Consider the following 18,830-nt stretch of genomic DNA (forward strand, 5'->3'; position numbering starts at 1 on the left):
CAGCATGCTGAGTTTTAGTTAAAATTGAATAGTTGAATGCAGTTAAAGATGAGAGCGATGGGATTTCAAGAAAATAAAATAAATAAAAGATGATAGCGATGGATGCAGGGGACCAAAGCTTAAGCATTAGTGGGGTTGGAAAAAAAGACTTGAGATAGGAAATGCAAGCAGGATGAGACATCTTCAATTCACATCCTCTGCAACTTATAATTTTTTTCTTTCCTATTCATCTTCTTAATTTTTTACTATATGCAAAATCATTTTGTGGACAAAATTACGCATGGAACATTACAGCAATCTAGTTCATTAACTTCGCCTACACCACTTTAATTTTTTTAAATTGTTATAAACTATAGATATATTACAATTTTAGGTATATACGCTTTGTTGTACAATAGAGAAGTCTGCTAAGCATTACCTTTAAAATCTGCTCCCACTAATGCTTGAGGAGTTATCTTATTCAAAGGGAATGAGCTCCATGGGGCTCAAACATATTCATGTCCTCAATATGTTAAGGACAGGAGTATTACAAACCCAATGGCTAAGTGTCACGTTACTTGAAATGAAATTTTTTTTTGAAACGTTATTTAAAGAAGCACAATATTTCTTCTTAATTTAATTTATTGTTTATCTTAGTTATCTTACTTAAAAAGAAAAAAAAATCATTTTTTTTTTTAAAAAGTATGTCTTTCATTAAAGATTAATACTAGTCAACAATACAGGACCAATAATAACCAACAATACATTGCCACAAGTGCGTAAATACAAGGCCACATGAATGCACGATTTTACTAAATTCTTGATGTGTGCATTTATATCTCGAGTCTCAACCAATCATAATATAACAAATGCGCACATGGTAAAAATTAAACTTGTGGGAATGTGGAGTGGTTTAGACTGCCAATCGATAAACCATGTGATAAATAAATAATTGAAGTAACCAAAGCTGTCGAGAGAGAGGCCTTGAAAGAGCTTAGGGTAACTATTTAGCCAAAGACGAAAAGCTTGCACGGTACTTCTTTTTTTATGGAGAGTTTGTACTGATGTTAATTGTCATAATGATGATAAAATACTACTGTTATCTCACTAGCAAATTGGCTTTACATCTTATATTACACAAATTTACTTTAAATTTCAAGTTTTACTTTTCATTGCAAAATGTTCCATCGTAAAATTTTGATGGTTGTATATGTATTTCATTTAGAAACTTCATTTATTGAGTGTTGTAACTTTCAAACTACCGTTATTGTGAAAAAAAATTGTAATTATAAAATAAAAATATATAGTGTATTGTAAATATATAACTTTTAAGTAATAATTTGGACAAACATAGTAAAAACATTATAGATTTTTTTATCATATTAGCGTGCGCTAAAATCAATTTAACTTTCAAGTCACAACTGTTAATTTTTACCGAATACTTTAGTGTTGTAGTTTAAAATTCAGTTTCAATACCAAATTGGGCATTAATGAATGAGAAAGGGGCTACTCGTGGGCTGCGGCGAGTGGGGGACCAATGAGAGTTGCACAACTAAATATTGAATGCATATTCTTCTAATTCTCACACAACAGCCTCAAGGTTTTATTTCATTTTCAAGCCATAAGTAACACCGAAGGAAGTGGACCTGGCCTCATCCACAGGCAAGATCTCTCTGATTCTCTTTGTTTTCTGTGGATGTTGAAATATGATATTGCCTTTTCAATTTCTCGGCCCCAATCCAGCTCTCTATGAAAAATTTTTCCATCCAATATAATTTTTGAGGTTTCTCCTCGCCTTTTCACATTGTGCAATTCCAAGGTTTTAAAAATTCAAAAAGAAAAATACTTCAAAGATTCTCTTGGCTATGTGTGTACTTTTGTGCAAGTGTGCTACGACAAAAATTTGTTTAAAGCAAGTAGCAATGAGCTTAGCCTTAGCCCCCCAAGTTTGTCTTTACCTTGACACAAACTCAATTTCTGCAAAGTTTTCATAGACAGAAAAAGCATAACTTTTGATTTATATAACCCAACAAGAAAAGGGTAATAAGGGTGTGCAAATAATGCTTTTTCTTTCTCACTTTTTGGGCAGCTGGAGGCAACTGAAAAACAACGGGCAATCCCAAAGCAATTATCTCTGCTTGGATTAACAGGATTGAGAGAAAATATTGAAGATAAATGTATGACCTCTAAAGGCACTAACATACAACAATATAATATCATTTTGCTTGCAGGTAGGATTATATAGGCACTAGAGCAGCATCTGTTGACAAGAACTCCAATGGTGCTCTCCAAACGAGACAGACACAGAATGCTTATGAGCATCAAAAGCAAGTGATATTGAACGATCGTCTGTGTAGAAAATACAAACTCTCAACTAAATCCTAGACTAAACAAGTGATTCGATAATGGCTTCTGAAGAAGGTAGAACAAGAAACAAAGAAGATCTATTTATTCAAGTTCAAAATGATACTCTGCTAAAACTAGACAGCTACAGTTCTGCCGTTTGTTCATAGAAGCTTAGCTGATCTAGAAATTATCAGAATGCAACTGAGTTTAGCATCAGATAATGAGAAAATGACAAGACACATGAGGCATTTATTAAAAAGAGTCATAACAGAAAATATATTACAAAGTTTTGAACTAAATTGGTGCCATCAGATACTTAAATTACAAATAATCAAAACTAAAGTATCAACAAGGAAAAAAAAGGACAATGAAGTCTTCTTTAGATATTACAGACATTCTTCCATGCAGCTTTCTTCCTAACACTAGCTAATAAAAACAATCAATTGAACGATCACACAATGCACACAAAGTTCATGACCTACAGATCCCCAAAAGTGTAGCTGGTTCCATCATATCAATGATGCATCTCCGGCTTCTGCCAATCCACAAAATACAATTCTACTTAAGTTACTCCTACGCTACAAAGCCATCTTATTAAAAGCAGGGAATGCAACTGGGACTAGTACCTTTTCCAGGAACAACTATAATAGGAGCAGTTTTACAATGGTGTAAACAATATTCACCCACACTTCCCTGCAGTACACTGTAGAGCAATCCAGCAATGTTAGAGAGGGGCATTAACACAATATGAAAAATAAATAAATAATTAGAAAAGAGGGATGTTCCAATAAAGGTTCTCCTAGTTTATTAAAGTAAGGGATCCCCTAAAAGACATGAAAAACATACACTCTAATGCAGTGTATTTTGTCCTATAATGTATTGGAATACCGTGTTCTTCTGTTTTTAACTTGTCCCTTAATTTAATAAAGTAAGGTCACTGTTACTTGATAATGACTCATTAGAAAAAAACATGCACATACACAAGAAGAGATAGAGAGAGAAAATAGATGGTAGGGAGAGAACCTACCTCTGTATTAGGCCTCTGCCTCGGCTACCAATCACCACAGCTGCTGGTTTTAACCTTTCAGCTTCCTTGCAAATTACCTTAGCTGCATCCCCTTCCACAATCCGAGCCTTAGTCCTCACCTGCTCCATATAAATTATTTGAGATTGATGCTAATGCTTCTCAAGACACCAACCTTGAACAATTATTGATTTGTCAAAAGTCATAATCAGTGTGCTATGCCTATTTGGCTATGAGGTCTTGTATTCCAAATTAAAAAAACTAGCTCTATTATATTTGTTACCAAAATAAAGGAGGAAAAAGAAAAAAAGGTAATGCTGGGGATGCAAACCATTGTGTACAAAATAATTTGTACCCTTAGTATCATCCAAGGGAAAATCTTATATTTAGGTACATGCAAGATGCGACAAAACAGTATGGGAAACAAATTCTGGTGTTGCATGCAAAGGATGCTTTTAGGAGCTCAATTACGATGGTAATATCATAATCAATCATCTTAAACTATTGCAATCAATGGTGTTTCAGAGAAAAATCAAGTTCACTGAAGCTGAAAAAGACAGGTACTGAGTTCACTAGTGATTCAGGGCCTCTCCTAATTCAAGATTTACATTTCTAACATCTTTGAAGCAACAATAAAACAAAGTTTCACCAGATGGTATTGAGAAATACTCAAAAGGACTGACCATAGCAACATCCATAGCCTCTATAGCAAGCTTCTCCATCAGCCCCTGGCTCATATCATAAACAATTTGATTCTGCACACCTGAAAGGATAAAAGCCATATGCCCCCATTTTTCATTAAAACTAGTAGAACATACAATTATAAATTCAATGCACACACGTCAAGATTTTAGTAGCAAATTCGCCCATACAGTTCCCCCCCCCCCCCCCCCCCCCCGGGGTGCCTCTCTCTGTCTATTCTTAAATATTAAATGACACGTAACATTTACAAATGGGGATGATTAATGACCATTAGAGGCATTGTTATAACAATTCATTTGTAACAAGAAGATAATCAAATTCAGAACAAAGAACTAAAACCCACAAGAACACAAAATAATCAAGTTTCATGTCAAGATTTTAGTGATGAACAAGAGCCTACACAAACAAGATTTCGGATCTCTCAGTTGTTTTCCTCTGTCTATTCTTGACTTTTAAAGATGAAATTAATGGTATGTTAAACTACTTAACTTTCCATTTGTAACCCTCAAATTTCTCAAAATTATTTTTTATGCATCTCCTTCATCATTGCTCTCCTGTACACATCTCGTTCAGGAATAGACAAGAAAGAAGAAACAAAGCATTGGTATGAATCCTTTTGCAACAAGATTGTATGTATGATAATAAAAAAAAAAGGGGGGGGGGGGGGAGGGGTAAATTTAAACATACTGGAAACAGCATGGACAAGATGGATGGTGTCAGCGAGTCTGCAGAGATGGATGAGGGCCCAATCGAAGGCGTGCTTGCTGTTGGGACCATGATCGACGGCTATCAATATGTCTCTGCCTCTCCTTCTCTCCCCTGTCTCTCTCTCAAGCTCTGGTTCTGCTGCCGCCGTGGGCGACAGAGCCGGCAGATTCACCTCTCTCCAGCTGTAAACTTCTTCCTCTTCCTTCACCGGTTCCATTGTCCCTGTTTCTCTGTTTCTTCTCTCTGTGTTAAATGGAAAGAAAAATAATAAAAAGAAACAAACCCCTTTCCGTGATTTCGGTAAAAGACACGTTCGATAATCTCTTATCGATATTATTAATATAATAATAATTTCAATACATTAATGGAAGAGTCGTGTCGAGCTGACCATCTTTGAATGGTCTTCTCCAAATGTGTAAAATAAGTGTTGGATTTGTTTACGACAAGACAAAGTCTGTGAGAGCGCGGGAATCTAGAAATTTTTTGGCATCTAAAACGGTAAAATTCCTCGTGATTTTGGTAATTTTATTAATTTATCCTTATCTTTGGTTAGAACTTAGAAGAAATGATTAAAAAAAGAAAGAGTAATTAAAAAAAAAGGGAGAGAGAAAGGAAAATACAAACTCTCAACTTATATTATTACATTTTTATTCTATGAAGTACATGCTCATCCCAAATACCCCTCACGGAGGAGGGATGTCTCTACTCCACTCGCATTTCGCAAGGGAGAAAGACGTTTATGGAAATCTCCACACAATTATATTTAATTGGAGGAGGTTGAGTCCGTGGGGACTCGAACCATTGCCCTCATAGTCATGCTTAACTTTGAGGGCAATGGTCCACCACTGGGCTACAAGCCCAAGTGGCTCTTACTTTCGTTATTTAGTTGGATAAAAGATTTATATTTCTCTCCTCTTTTTCTTTCTTCTCCTTATATTTCTTTAAAATAGTTCATGCCGTCCACATATTTCTCAATTCTAACACTAAACATATTTTTAAAAATTACTTAATAATTACTTTTGTTTGCCACATCTTAAATGTTGATTGGTGTTAGTTGACTTAATTTTTTATTGTTAATGTAATTATCTTATTATATCTATCCACGCAACATGTTAAATGTTACGTCACTCGGTATTTTATTTTTAATTATTGATGTAACTACTTATGTTAAATGTTACATCACTCGCTATTTTATTTTTAATTATTGATGTAACTACTTTTGAGGATTACGCAACTGTCCTCACTCCCCGACCCAAATTCAAATTGCTTATTTTATTGACTTCACCTTTGCTAACAGCGTAAAATGTGACAATAGCCCACTTAATTTGACAACTTAGGCTCGGGTAAGCTAAATTCACGCTTAAGATTTTGGTAGATGATCAAACAATCATTTATTTAAGAATTTATGAGATTCTCGTAAGTACATATGAGTTGTCAACTTATTTTAATCAAATAAAGACGATTTAAATCGTTACTTTGTACCCAATACATTAACAAATCCTCATAAGACTAATTAATAAATAATATCATGTCCAACTTAGTCCAATCTGACATACCAAAAAGTGTAAAGGTCTTGATTACATTAAAGAGCCATGTTAATGTAGATTTATTCAAATTTCGTATGAAAACATAAATATATTATTATTAATGTCATTAATGGGCTTATTTAAATAATTAATGGGCTTATTTTATAAGAATAAATATATTAATAAATCTATCCAATTTTTTTTTTGAATTCAGGACTCCAATCTTCTGCATCCCGATCTACAGTATGTTTTCATCTCCTAACAAAATCCGGCAATAATATGTTTTCTCTGAAGCAGTTGTGATTGCGTCTGCCCAAATCCATCCAATGACACATCTACAAACAAATATTGAAGCTCTACCATGTGATATGCACTTTTTGCCAGTCCAAATCCTTTTCCTCAAACAAAATTCTATCCTCAGCCTGCTCTCCAGCTAAAGATTTAAACTTGAAATATTGCAGTCCAGCAAATGCAAAACATAGTACTTCTAGTTGTCAATGTACTACATTTTTCAAATGCATAAACCGACTCCAGGTTCGAAACTATTCAAGTCATGGCCGGAGCCGGAGAGTAAACTTGCCAAACCAATCACAACATTACAATTAATCAGCTTACCCTCCGAGGAGGAGCTACACAGATGCTAACCCACTGATGTAATCATCACACATTTCAGTGCAGGCGAGTTCTAGTTCTGTTTGAAAACAGAACTGCAAAGCCCGGGTGTTAACTTGCAACATTGGTTGTTCTGCCTACAATGGGTGCAAGGATTCTGCCGTTGGCAATAACGTGTCCTCTTCATACATTCTGAAAAGCCAATCATCTGGCTTCTCCCTTCGTGTGTAATTATGCAATGCACAGGCAACCACTACCAACTTCACCTGTGTTTGTAATGGGCATGGAGGAGCAGACAACAAAATGGTGAACTGCCCCTTTAGGGCCCCAAAAAATACGATCAGTGGCATTCCGTAATGATGAATACCGTTGATTAAATAGCTCTTTGGCATCTTGTCGATGATAACCGCTGGGAATTTGGTTTGTGCGGTAGGGAACACCTTGATATGGGGCAATGAAGCCTGGCATATTGGCGTACTTGTTATCCACAAGGTAGTGCTTTCCTGGATCATTAAAGGTTTTATTCAATAAGAACTCAAGAGAAGGGACTTAAAAGGCAAACCCATAAACACATGCCACTCTCTCCGCTATCGTATACGGGATCCCAGGGCCTATAGAATTGTCCCAAAACCTTACATATTTAAGCACCCTAGACCTCATCATCTTCTGTGTTTGTATGCAATTAATTCGGATCTGCAAAAAACATTCTAGTGAGTCCCACGTAACCATAAACAACATCCTGGGGGACCTTACTGTATATTGCGTCTCGTGAGCGCTGAATTTAGAACTCGCAAATCTGACGCTGAGCCTTCCCAACCAGCCAGGGACATAATGAAACTTCAAATCAAATGAGCAAGCCGCCGGCACGTTTTGCAGAAAGTAATCCACTCTGGTTACGGAAAGGTCCCCGCTCGTCTACACGTACCATAACTGGAATGTGCATACCCATCAACGGCTCCAACACAATCCTGGCATAAGATCGTTATTATTTAAAAAAAAAAAAAAAGAGAAACGGAAAGACTAAAGAGGAAGAGAAGGTGCTCAGGATAATTAAGAATGGATTGGAGAATTTTTCCTCATGTTAATCTCAGATTAACGAGATTAATTTCACTCATCATCATCGCACTTTCTCTTCCGAAGAAGTATAAAATTAAAAAAAAAATCATATTAAGAAAAAAAAAGAAAGAAATTTTGAGAAAAAGTATATACGCAGACGGCTGAATTGGGGTTTAGGGTTTCGCTTTTCGCATTACTACTATTTATAGGCAGAGAGAGGAGAAGAAGACTGGAGGAGGCGTGCTCATAAATTTCATTGATACCCTTTTGTTTTTATAATTCGTCAGATAATTATAGAGTTTTTATATTACTTCTTAGTATGTCCAAAATTCAACTCTATTTTTTAATTAGAATTATAGATTTTTTAATTAGAATTATAGATTTTTTAATAAAATGATTAAATTATATATTTATTAAATAAACTGAAATCATTAAGAGGATAAAATATTATTATTTCTTTAACTTATTATAAAAAAGTATTACGAAAAAAAGTATGTCAATATATTATAATATCGTTACTAATATTTGAAAGTTACAGAATAATGCAGTAACAATTAACAACATTTTTATAATTTCATGGCTTATTTCCTTCACAATCATATATGCTTATTCTTTTTCTTCTTATTAAATCAAATTATTCAAGGATTATTGCATTGTTGTTACTCTTTTATTAAATATACGTTTCGAGTGCTTTGATGGTATATATGTTGTATTTACTCTTTCATATGGATCAACATTCACACAAATATTTATTTATAAATCAGCCTAGGTAATAAAAAGTCCTGTATTTTCTTTTATTTAAAACAAAGTAAAATAGAAATTCAAATTTATGAAAAAAATGGGGTCTTTTCTAATAGAAAATTCAACATTCATTAACTCAAAGAAACAATAATATATAATTTCTGTTGCGAATGAACATTATCACTCTTTTTTATTGTACTTAGAGAATGCCTTTTAAGGAATGTAAATGGTTATCTATATAGCATCATTCTCACTTTTTTTGTGAGACGCTCTAAAGTTAAAAGTAGCACCATATTTAACCCCCTCACTTTATCTCATTAATCCCTACTATACAATTAGTTATATTTATTTTCAAATTATTTCAAATTATCTTTACTTATCAATAACGATATTCATTTTTAGCATAGCATCGAAGAAACAAAACATAGATCAATAACAAATTTGACACAAGTAATACAATTATTTAATTTACATTACAATAGAACATTTTGCAATCACATATCAGACCCATCAGTAAGTGTGCGTTAGGAAAGAAATCTATGCAGCAACAAGATAATGGAAATTGGTTGAGAAATTACTTAGCACAAGCTTATTTTAGGGCGATGTTGAGTCAAACGCCAGTGATGAAAAACTTATTGATGAAATCTTACGTTTTGATGGCTATGACCATACTATCATTTTTGTGTCAACTGATAAATTACTAAAATCAATTTTCGCTTGAGTATTACTTCTTAAAGTCATGATGCTAATATTGCACTTGAAGAATTAGTATAGTCTTTTAGGCACAAAAGCACAAAGAAGGGACGAGGTGTCATGATAGCCTCACTCCATTCTATTCATCCAAAAGGGTAATTTTCAATTTTATCCCCTGAGGTTTAAGGTCCCTTCACTTAGATAGAATGTATAAGGCACCTTCCTTTTATACCCTTACCCTTAGTATATAGTTGATTATATATTTAGGCTCCGTTTGGTACAACTTATTAAATAGAGCTTATAACAGTAGAGCTTATAGCAGTAGAGCTTATACCAATAGAGCTTTTGGACAAAAAGTCATTGGGTGTTTGGTTGGCAATAAAAAAAGCACTTTTGAACTATTAAAATGTGTGATATTTTTTATATTATATATTTTTAGAAAAGCTCTATAGCCTTTACTCCCAAAAGCTCAAATTTTGGGCTTTTACTAGTAGAGGTAAATTAACTTATTTAAGCTAAAAAAACTCTATTAAAAAAATAACCAAACACCATAAAAAATTTTAAAAAGTGCTTATACGATTAAATAAGCACTTATGGCTTTTAAATAAGCCATACCAAACAGGCACTTAGTATGTGAGGGCATATAAATAATTGCATGCTAAATTGCTTAAATACTAAAACCATTTTGAATTTTTGCATTTTGGACACTGTCTAAAGCATCATAATGCCCGCTGGGTAACAATAGAAGCATGATGATGTCCAACAGTCTTTACACCAAAATAAAAACAATGATATGGGTAACTTTCATCTTCACAAATCAAAAACACATATTCAAATCACCATTACAATTCTTAAGAAATGCATTGAGGAAACTCGTTGTAGGAATTAAATATACCTAAAAAATAGGATATTTAATAAAATATACCACATGCTTGATAATTATGTGGATATGTCATTTTGTGTGATGTATTATCTAAAATGTCTTTAAAGAAAAATATAAAGTACACACACAAATCACCTCCAACACACACCCTTTTACTTCCACACTATTTCACTCTTCATTCAATTTTACTCCACACTCTCAAAGTCACTCCACACTCTCAAAATCACTCCTGAACAACCAATGTATTGAGATTTTGGTTTGTAATTAGGTGCATTATTCATTCAATGAATAAGGTAATTAAACTTTATATTTATTTTGTGTTATTTATTCATTTTCTTAACATTATATTATTTTTAGGGTTTTATTTGATTTGTGATAAACAATAAAACAACTCACATTTTCATTACATTTGCATCATATCGATGTCTTGTAATGGATTTTCTAACTATATTTGTTGAAATCTCATTTTGTTCTCAAATATTTGTTCTGCACATGATTTACACAACAACAATTGTGTATGTATGAATTTACATGATTACGGCCGTACAAGTGTGCAAAATGTTCCAATTATTATGAAAATTTGCTTACCTTTTATAATGTGTGTATTCAAAGTGATCTTGTGCTTGCTAATGAATTAATGCAAATAAAGGTTTAGGTATTCAAAGACAAGAAACACATCTATCTCACTCCTCTATCTAGCAACCTACATCCAAATTGTAAAAAAATTTAGGCAAAAAAGTTGCTAGAATCTTAGTAAGATCTATTCAGGCAGTCTTCCAATTATTAAGCATATATTTTAGAATAGAATCAAACTCAACAATGTATAACTGTTAAGTTTGGATGTGGTAAATGACCTTTAATTTGGCCAATTTCCATTCAAGACAGTAGATTTGTGGTGCTAGAACAAGCAGTAACAAAAGCGTGAAGTAACAGCAATAGAAGCGTTGTGAGTGTTGGCCTCATCTAATAGCCCATTGTTGAATACTGGAGAATGCATATTTATACAGGAAAAATTATCATTTTATGCTCCAAGTCTCACTAATATTTTCACTTTCACGTGTTAAAATACTCTAAGCTTTTATTATGTGTGTTTTATTATAATTTAAGTATTTTATGTATTTCAGAGATATTTTGGCTATTTCACAACTAACGAGAAGTTAGACAGCGAAACATATGACATTCTTAAACTTGGAACGGTCGAAAACCTCAGGAAAAGCATAAAGGGTATTAAGTACTATTCACGTATACAGTACTATTCATATATACGACATTATTCATAAATATGGTACTGTTCACATATACTATACGATGATGTGGCATTGACTGATGATGTGACAGTATCCTATTAGCCAATTGATAAGGCATTGGTTGATTATGTGGCGTTGACTGATGACGTGACAAAATGCTATTAGACCAAAATATTGATGTGGCATTGACCGATAATATGACAACATCTTATTAAACTGAAATGTTGCTGTCGTGTTGACTGGTGATGTGTTCCAACCAATCAAAACTTGCCACGTGACGCAATCATGAGCGTTCGAATTATTTTTATCCAATGGCCATGGTTTATCCATCATATCTATAAATAGAGGGCTCCTCCCCTCCTAATTTGATACCCTTTAATCTATTTTTAGCTCCATTTTCTGTAACTCTCTCTCCATCTTATAATTTCTATGTATTTTAATAAAATTACTATTTTATCCATAGTTCAATTATGAGTAATTAGTTTAGTTTCGAGCTTGGGTTGAATATGAAGTCTCAACATGATCAATGAGTTTAATTAGGTAAGTTTATTTTCTTTTCCTATCTAATTTATGTGGTTGTTTTGATCCATTGTCAACATATAGTGTATTCTGTTTAGATTTTGCACAATATACCGGTTCTCTAATGGAAGATCGTTACTGTCTGGAACAATGAGCATTTAGCACCATATTAATTAGAGAGAAAGTTTTCCTTTAGTATTTTGTGTGTTGTCTTGATTCAGTGTCAACAAAGAATGTATCTAAGCTATTTAATGGATGATCTTGCCACGTTGTCGAGGATTACTATCGTATGGGACAACGTGTTCTTGACACCACACTTAGTGGAAAATCATTACCTCTGGCACTCTGAGTGCTTGATACTATATTTATTAGAGTGAGGATTATGAGGAGTGGAAATACCCCCCTCATGAATTAATTAGAACTAAAATGGAAATATTAAGCTTATGGTGAATGTTGAGTGTGAATCTAGAGACTCAAGCGTTTTATTTGCATTTGTTTCATATTTAATTCATTCTCGTCATTTTAAATTCAATCTTAAGATTTAAAAATTAAAAAAAAATTCACTTCCAACCAACTTACATTTACACCAAAAAATTAGCCTTTTGGCATAATTAAATCTACCTCCTCGTAAGATCGACATTCGTCATTACAAAATTATTCTACAATAGATTCGTGTGCTTGCGAGTACAACAAAATTTGCACAACATCCGTTAGAGTGTCTACACTAAAGACCCTAATGAATGACACTTCACTCTTTTTCTCCTATTTTTTAGGTATGGTGGGGACAAATTCCTAATTCATTAGTGTGACCAATAAGATGTCAGGGAAGCAATCAGAATTGACCATTAGAGTTGGCAAAATACAGGCTTGGGCCAAGCTTTTCCAAGCCCAGGCCTAAGCCCATATTATTTATAACAAGCCTAAGCCCTTCAAAAGCCCATCCAACTAGTGTTAAGTCAGGCCTAGGCATAAAAAAATATTTAAATAAACAATATGTATCCAATACATAATAGAATAATAGTCTAATAAACAAAATATTAGTAACACAATATAATAAATCACAAATACTAATATAAAAAATATATTAATTTAAAATTTTGACTTTTTCTTTTTTTATTAAATTAAATTTATTTTTTATTTATAAAATAAAAAGCCCATGCTAAGCATGAACTTTTTTCCTAGACCCTTACCCAAGCTCAATCTGTGCCAGGATTTATATTTTTTGTCCCATATCCATGCCCAACCCATGTGGGCCAGGCTTTAGACCCCTAGGCCTAGGCTGAGCCGGGCTTTTTTGCCAATCCTATCGACTACGACAGAAACTGATGTAAGAGTTCGAAATAATTCAATGGCTATCAGCAAATACCGGTGATGGCTAAGAATTGACCAACTCGCAATGAAGCCGCATGCCAGGTAACCATTGTTTGTTGTTTTTTTTTTTTTTTAATTTTACGGTGTTGAGATGAGCTAAAATTGAAGTTAAGGTTGTATAATATTACTTATATGAGTCTGCAGAGTTGAGGCATGTGCGTCTTTTCTTCAAATCATCAAAATGCATGACAATATTTGTTATTTTTGTTGACTATTGTTTCGTTGGATAATGATTTTGGAGGCTGATTACTACTAGAATTAAGAACTTGGCATGACTATGTTGAGATGGGTTATACGCTTTGTTCTTTAAGATATGAATATTCATGACATAAACAGCTGTTTGGTTGGTTAACACCTTGTTGAAGAAGGATATTTGAGACAAGATTTAGAGCAATAACATGGAAATTGCATGGGTTTATTTAAACTTGTAAATGGTGTACCCAATGTTATGTTTTTCTAAGTGATGTTGGTTTGTGGGTGGAACTGAGGGTTTGATCTTTATTTCATAAACTTAATGAAGTAGAACTAATGTTTAAATTGTCTTTAAAAATGATTTTTGCTTTCATTTTGAAGATGACAATGCTGCTATTGAATACATGACAATTAAGTTTTGTTTATAAATGGTGCTTGAGTGAGTTGTTAGGTTGACTAAGTAGTCACTATGAAGGGTATATTCATCGTTTGAGTCTAGAGTTGTTTGGATTTATTTTAGCTTATAAATTATACACCAGATGTTCTCTTTTTGTGAGTAGTTGATCACTGTGCAGAGTGCTAAGCTTAGTAACGTTAGTTATTGCTGGGATTTGGAGATTGAGTTTTATTTTTATATACTAAATTAAGTAAAACTAGTACTTATATTGTCTTTACTTAAGCTGCCTACATCCATCCTCCTCTGATTCATGCCAACTTTTATCCTTTGTCCTGTATAGCTGAGCATAGTTGCTGCATACTTAAATGAACAATCTTTTACCTTTTGATCTCAATTTGGGTACCTACTTCTTTACTAAGCACTACAAAAAATGCCCAAATAGAAGAAAAAAGAGTAAAGCAAAACCCAACAAGTTAATCATGTCTTTATTTGACTTTATATCAGGCTGATAACATGCATGAGGTAGATTTATTCAAAATTTTAGATATCTAGTTAGGATGTTAGTATCCCAGTCTCGTCAGTATTGCTTGTGGTTAACATGCCTTTTTATAGAAGTAAGTATTCAAAATTGTTATGTCTTGATGGGTTTTTCCTTCGAATAGCTCTCTCTCTTTAGAGAGGCTTGAATGGAAATATTAAGGGGTCGTAAGGACTCATGTGGTCACTCCTAGTGAGTGGAAAGTAATCCAAACCAGCAAGCTGTTGGGATTGGTGTGCTGGTGGAGAAAGTTTCGAAGAGCCAAAGGTAGTGTAAAGCGTTATTTACCATGGACACTGAAGAGCTAATTCGCAAGTGTCAAGCAATAAATATCAGAGAGGAAGACAAAGCCAAAATAACACTGGAGGTGAATTTGGAAAAAAAGAAAGAACTAATGATGGAAGGCTGCTTAGTGGGTAAAGTAATGCTCACGAAGGGAGTAAATAAAGAGGGTCTAAAGGCTGCGTTACAGCAGGTGTGGAGGACCTTCAAAGAAGTCCAAATCGAAAGTGTGGGAAACAACATCTTCATGTTTAAATTTGCTGAGGAAGCAGACAAGAAAAGAGTGCTAAAAGGGGGACCATGGCACTTCGACAGGGCATTGATTGTACTCGCTGAGCCAAGGGGGATTGGGGAAGTCGCAAAACAATCCTTTACTCATACATCCTTTTGGGTGTAGATTCGTAATGTTCCACTAGCGTGTATGGATAAAGATTTTCTCCGGGAGCTGGGTGAGAAGCTAGGATCAGTTGAAGAGGTCCAAACTGATGATAATGGAGATTGTATTTGGGAATATGCCAGAATAAGAGTTTCAATTAATATAACACTGTCGCTAGAGAGGATACTATTTCTAAAACGAGAAGGTGAAACTGATATCCCAATGCCAGTGGTCTATGAACGTTTGCCGGATTTTTGTTATTGTTGCGGCATCATAGGACATCAATACAAAGAGTGTGGCAAATACCAAGACCAACCAAGAGAAGATTTACCATATGGGAGCTAGATGAAAGCGATTACGGTAGGGGGCTTCACAAAGAGGAATCAGAACAAGGGAATGTGGAACTATGGGGCTGGAAAATCGGATGAAAAATCAACAAGCTCAGAAAATCACAGCTTCCAGCAGCAGAAAGGGTAAAACAAAGAAAACCCGATAGAGGCAAACGGGTCGGTGCAAAGTGAGAAGGAAATGGGGCAAACCATGGAGCATGCTAAGAATGATGTGATAGGAGGAGTAACTGAGCAACAATTAATGCAAGGAGGGACACAGTCAGCGGACAAAGAACAAAATGACGGCCACAAGCAAGCTGAGAAAAGTGGCAATGCAACAGTCCCAAGGAAAATGGGCACACAAGCGGGAAACGGTATCCTAAAAGAGAGTGAAAAAATGCAAATAAGTCATGAAAAGGAAGCTGGAAAAAATGATGGGCCGGAAGTCTCTCAGCTACAGCCCAATAAGAAGAAGTAGAAGAGATTAATTAGCGAGCTAAGTAAAGGGGGGGAAGAAATGGAGGTACAAACTCGGAAAAGGCCAAAGGGGAAAAAACTCGGGCAAAGCCCAAGGAAAAAAACAAAACTCTCTAGCTCAAACAAGCTCGAGACAAAAAATCTGATGCATGGTTCTTCAACAGCAAGCCTTCAGCTGGGGTGGGAACCGCTGATGCTAGAAGAGATGGTAGTTATGGAAGCAAACAACATGGAGATATCGGCGGAGGCTGGTGGCCAGCCCCGCCGAAAACCATGAATATCCTCAGCTGGAATGTTCAGGGTTTGGGGAATCCCCGAGCATTTCAAGCCTTACGAAAAATCCTCCAGTTGCATGGTGCTCAGCTGGTGTTTTTGTGTGAAACAAAGGTATCAACCATGCAAATGAATGTAATTGCAAGTAAGCTGAGCTTTGAGAATTGCCTTGCGGTAAACGGTAATGGAAGAGGAGGCGGAATAGCAATGCTCTGGAAGTCAGATATTGAGGTGCAAATCAAATCATACAGCCAACACCACATTGATGCCGAAACTCAAATGCGAAATGGGAATCAAATGTGAATTACAGGAGTGTACGGGCATCCGGAAATAAGCCAGAAAAAGCACACTTGGACGCTCCTCAGGTGGCTGGCGGTTTTATCTTCTAGTCCTTGGTTGTGTTGTGGAGACTTTAACGAAATTTTACATCCGGATGAGAAGAGGGGCGGCAATGACAGAAATGTGAATTTAATTAATGAGTTTAGAGAAGTCTTGAGAGATTGTGGCTTAAAGGATGTCGGGTTTCGGGGGTATGCTTTTACTTGGAATAATGGAAGATATGGGGAGGGTTTTGTGGAAGAAAGGTTGGACATATTTGTTTGCTCTAAAGCTTGGAGTGACAGATTTGTGGACTGTGCAGCAGGTAATCTGGACTCCTGGACTTCGGATCATTGTCCCGTGCTGATGGTTGTTCAAGAGAGAAGGGAGGGTATGATCCAAAAGGGTAGACATTCCTCGCGAATCCATTATGAGGATATGTGGAGCTCGTATGACAGATGCAAAGAGATAATTAAGGAGGAATGAGGGCTGTATAGAAACTGGAGCAGTGAAAATTCAGCCCAATCCTTTCAACAAGCAACAAAAACTTCGATGGGTAGGCTGTTGGGGTGGAGCAAGAGGGAATTTAGAAAGCGTGACAGAAAATTGGAGAAGCTAAGGTTCCAGCTGAGGGAGTTAAAACAAAGAAGGGTGCAATTTGTAGATGGTGAGGAAATTCGGAAGATGGAGAAGCAAATTCAAAATATTCTCATGGATGAAGAAATCTACTAGAAGCAACGTTCAAGAGCAAATTGGCTCAAGGAGGGGGACAAAAACACAAAATTTTTTCATGGCAAAGCGACGGCAAGAAGAAAAAAAAACAGAATTTGGGGGATTGAAGACAATTTCGAGAGATGGATTGAGGAGCCAATCAAAGTAGAGCATGAGTTTTGCAACTATTTCACCAAGCTTTTTACATCAACCCAGCCGAGCCAAGATCAAATTGCAGCAGCTTTGGAAGGAATAACTCCAAGAGTTTCAGCCAGTATGAATGAAAGTTTGGGGGCACCTTTTACAGCCGAGGAAGTGTTGGAAGCGCTGAGCCAAATGTGCCCAACAAAGGCTCCGGGGCTGGATGGTTTGCCAGCCGTGTTTTACCAAAAGCATTGGCATACGGTCAAGGAGGGAGTGCTCACCAGTTGTCTGCATATCCTTAATTCTCAAGGTACCATAGGCCCTCTAAACCACACTTACATTGCTTTGATACCAAAAATCGGAAAGCCTAGGAAAGTGACAGATTTTAGGCCTATTAGTTTGTGCAATGTCAGCTATAGAATTGTTGCTAAAACAGTTGCTAATAGATTTAAGCAAGTTTTGCACAAAATCATCTCTCCGTCGCAAAGTGGCTTCATTCCCAATAGGCTGATCACTGACAATATAATAGTTGGCTATGAATGTTTGCACAAAATTAGGCACTGTAAAAGCAAGCGAAATGGATTAATTGCCTTAAAGCTTGATGTTAGTAAAGCTTATGATAGATTGGAATGGAATTTCTTAGAGCAAACTTTGGAAAAATTAGGCTTCTCGCAGCAATGGATTAGCTTGATTATGAGGTGCATTAGTTCGGTTTCATTTTCAGTGTTAATAAATAGTGCAGTGAAAGGCTTAATTAAACCTCAAAGGGGCTTACGTCAAGGATGCCCCCTCTCCCCATATTTGTTTATTACATGTGCAGAGGCCTTTTCATCTTTGCTGCAGCAAGCTGAGCAACAACAGCTCATTCATGGGCTATCTTTTGGAAGCAATCTAAAGATTTCGCACCTCCTTTTTGCTGATGACAGCCTGGTCTTCAGTAGAGCCTCCATGGCCGACTGTCACAACTTGAAGATGATCCTTGAGTGTTACTCCACAGCTTTTGGCCAAATTTTTAACTTCGAGAAATCTTCCCTTTTTATCAGTGGCAATGTACAGTAAGATCAAGCTGAGGCTATTGGGAATCTATTTCAGCTCAATATTGTGTCGAGACATGAGAAATATCTAGGCTTGCCATCGATGATTGGGAGAAAGAGAAGCAGCTTTTTCAATGACATCAAGCTGAAGGTTGCTAATAAGCTTTCAAGCTGGCAGCATAAATTCTTTTCTTGCGGAGGGAAAGAAGTCTTAATCAAAGCGGCTGTTCAAGCTATCTCAGCCTACGCAATGAGCGTCTTTAAAATTCCAGGGGGTGTTTGTGATGATATTCAAAAGATGGTGGCAAAGTTTTGGTAGGGCTCCAAGAGGGAAGGGTGGAGTATTCACTGG

At 35.6% G+C, this 18,830-nt stretch overlaps 2 protein-coding genes, 1 long non-coding RNA gene and 1 other non-coding gene across 4 annotated transcripts; 1 reads left to right on the forward strand and 3 right to left on the reverse strand.

Annotated features, from left to right (window-relative positions):
* Positions 1 to 2,554: 2,554 nt before the first annotated feature.
* Positions 2,555 to 5,154, reverse strand: LOC102624375 (universal stress protein PHOS34). Its single transcript, XM_006469081.3, has 5 exons — positions 4,739 to 5,154; positions 4,033 to 4,112; positions 3,353 to 3,471; positions 2,952 to 3,028; positions 2,555 to 2,860 (listed from the first exon to the last, which is right to left on the reverse strand). The coding sequence occupies exons 1-5, from the start codon at positions 4,974 to 4,976 to the stop codon at positions 2,835 to 2,837; spliced, it is 540 nt and encodes a 179-aa protein (XP_006469144.2). The 5' UTR covers positions 4,977 to 5,154; the 3' UTR covers positions 2,555 to 2,834.
* Positions 5,155 to 6,336: 1,182 nt separating this feature from the next.
* Positions 6,337 to 8,179, reverse strand: LOC112496714 (uncharacterized). The gene is made up of 2 exons (XR_008051320.1): positions 7,534 to 8,179; positions 6,337 to 7,400 (listed from the first exon to the last, which is right to left on the reverse strand). It is a non-coding gene; the product is annotated as an uncharacterized LOC112496714 (long non-coding RNA).
* Positions 7,937 to 8,022, reverse strand: LOC112497378 (small nucleolar RNA U30). The gene has a single exon (XR_003064176.1). It is a non-coding gene; the product is annotated as a small nucleolar RNA U30 (small nucleolar RNA).
* A 6,644-nt stretch (positions 8,180 to 14,823) lies between the features above and the next one.
* Positions 14,824 to 15,537, forward strand: LOC127899132 (uncharacterized). Its single transcript, XM_052432109.1, has 2 exons — positions 14,824 to 15,141; positions 15,214 to 15,537. The coding sequence occupies exons 1-2, from the start codon at positions 14,824 to 14,826 to the stop codon at positions 15,535 to 15,537; spliced, it is 642 nt and encodes a 213-aa protein (XP_052288069.1).
* Positions 15,538 to 18,830: the final 3,293 nt, after the last annotated feature.

This window comes from Citrus sinensis, chromosome 8, assembly GCF_022201045.2.
Source record: "Citrus sinensis cultivar Valencia sweet orange chromosome 8, DVS_A1.0, whole genome shotgun sequence".
Classification (NCBI taxonomy): Eukaryota; Viridiplantae; Streptophyta; class Magnoliopsida; order Sapindales; family Rutaceae; genus Citrus; species Citrus sinensis.

Coding starts and splice junctions, on each gene's coding strand:
- LOC102624375 (XM_006469081.3), bottom strand. CDS start 4,976: ATGGAACCGGTGAAGGAAGAGGAAGAAGTTTACAGCTGGAGAGAGGTG. Junction 3,029..3,352: donor GGCAGAGGCCTAATACAGAG/GTAGGTTCTCTC, acceptor ATTGCTCTACAG/TGTACTGCAGGGAAGTGTGG. Junction 2,861..2,951: donor TATAGTTGTTCCTGGAAAAG/GTACTAGTCCCA, acceptor GTGGATTGGCAG/AAGCCGGAGATGCATCATTG.
- LOC127899132 (XM_052432109.1), top strand. CDS start 14,824: ATGGACACTGAAGAGCTAATTCGCAAGTGTCAAGCAATAAATATCAGA. Junction 15,142..15,213: donor ACTTCGACAGGGCATTGATT/GTACTCGCTGAG, acceptor TTTTGGGTGTAG/ATTCGTAATGTTCCACTAGC.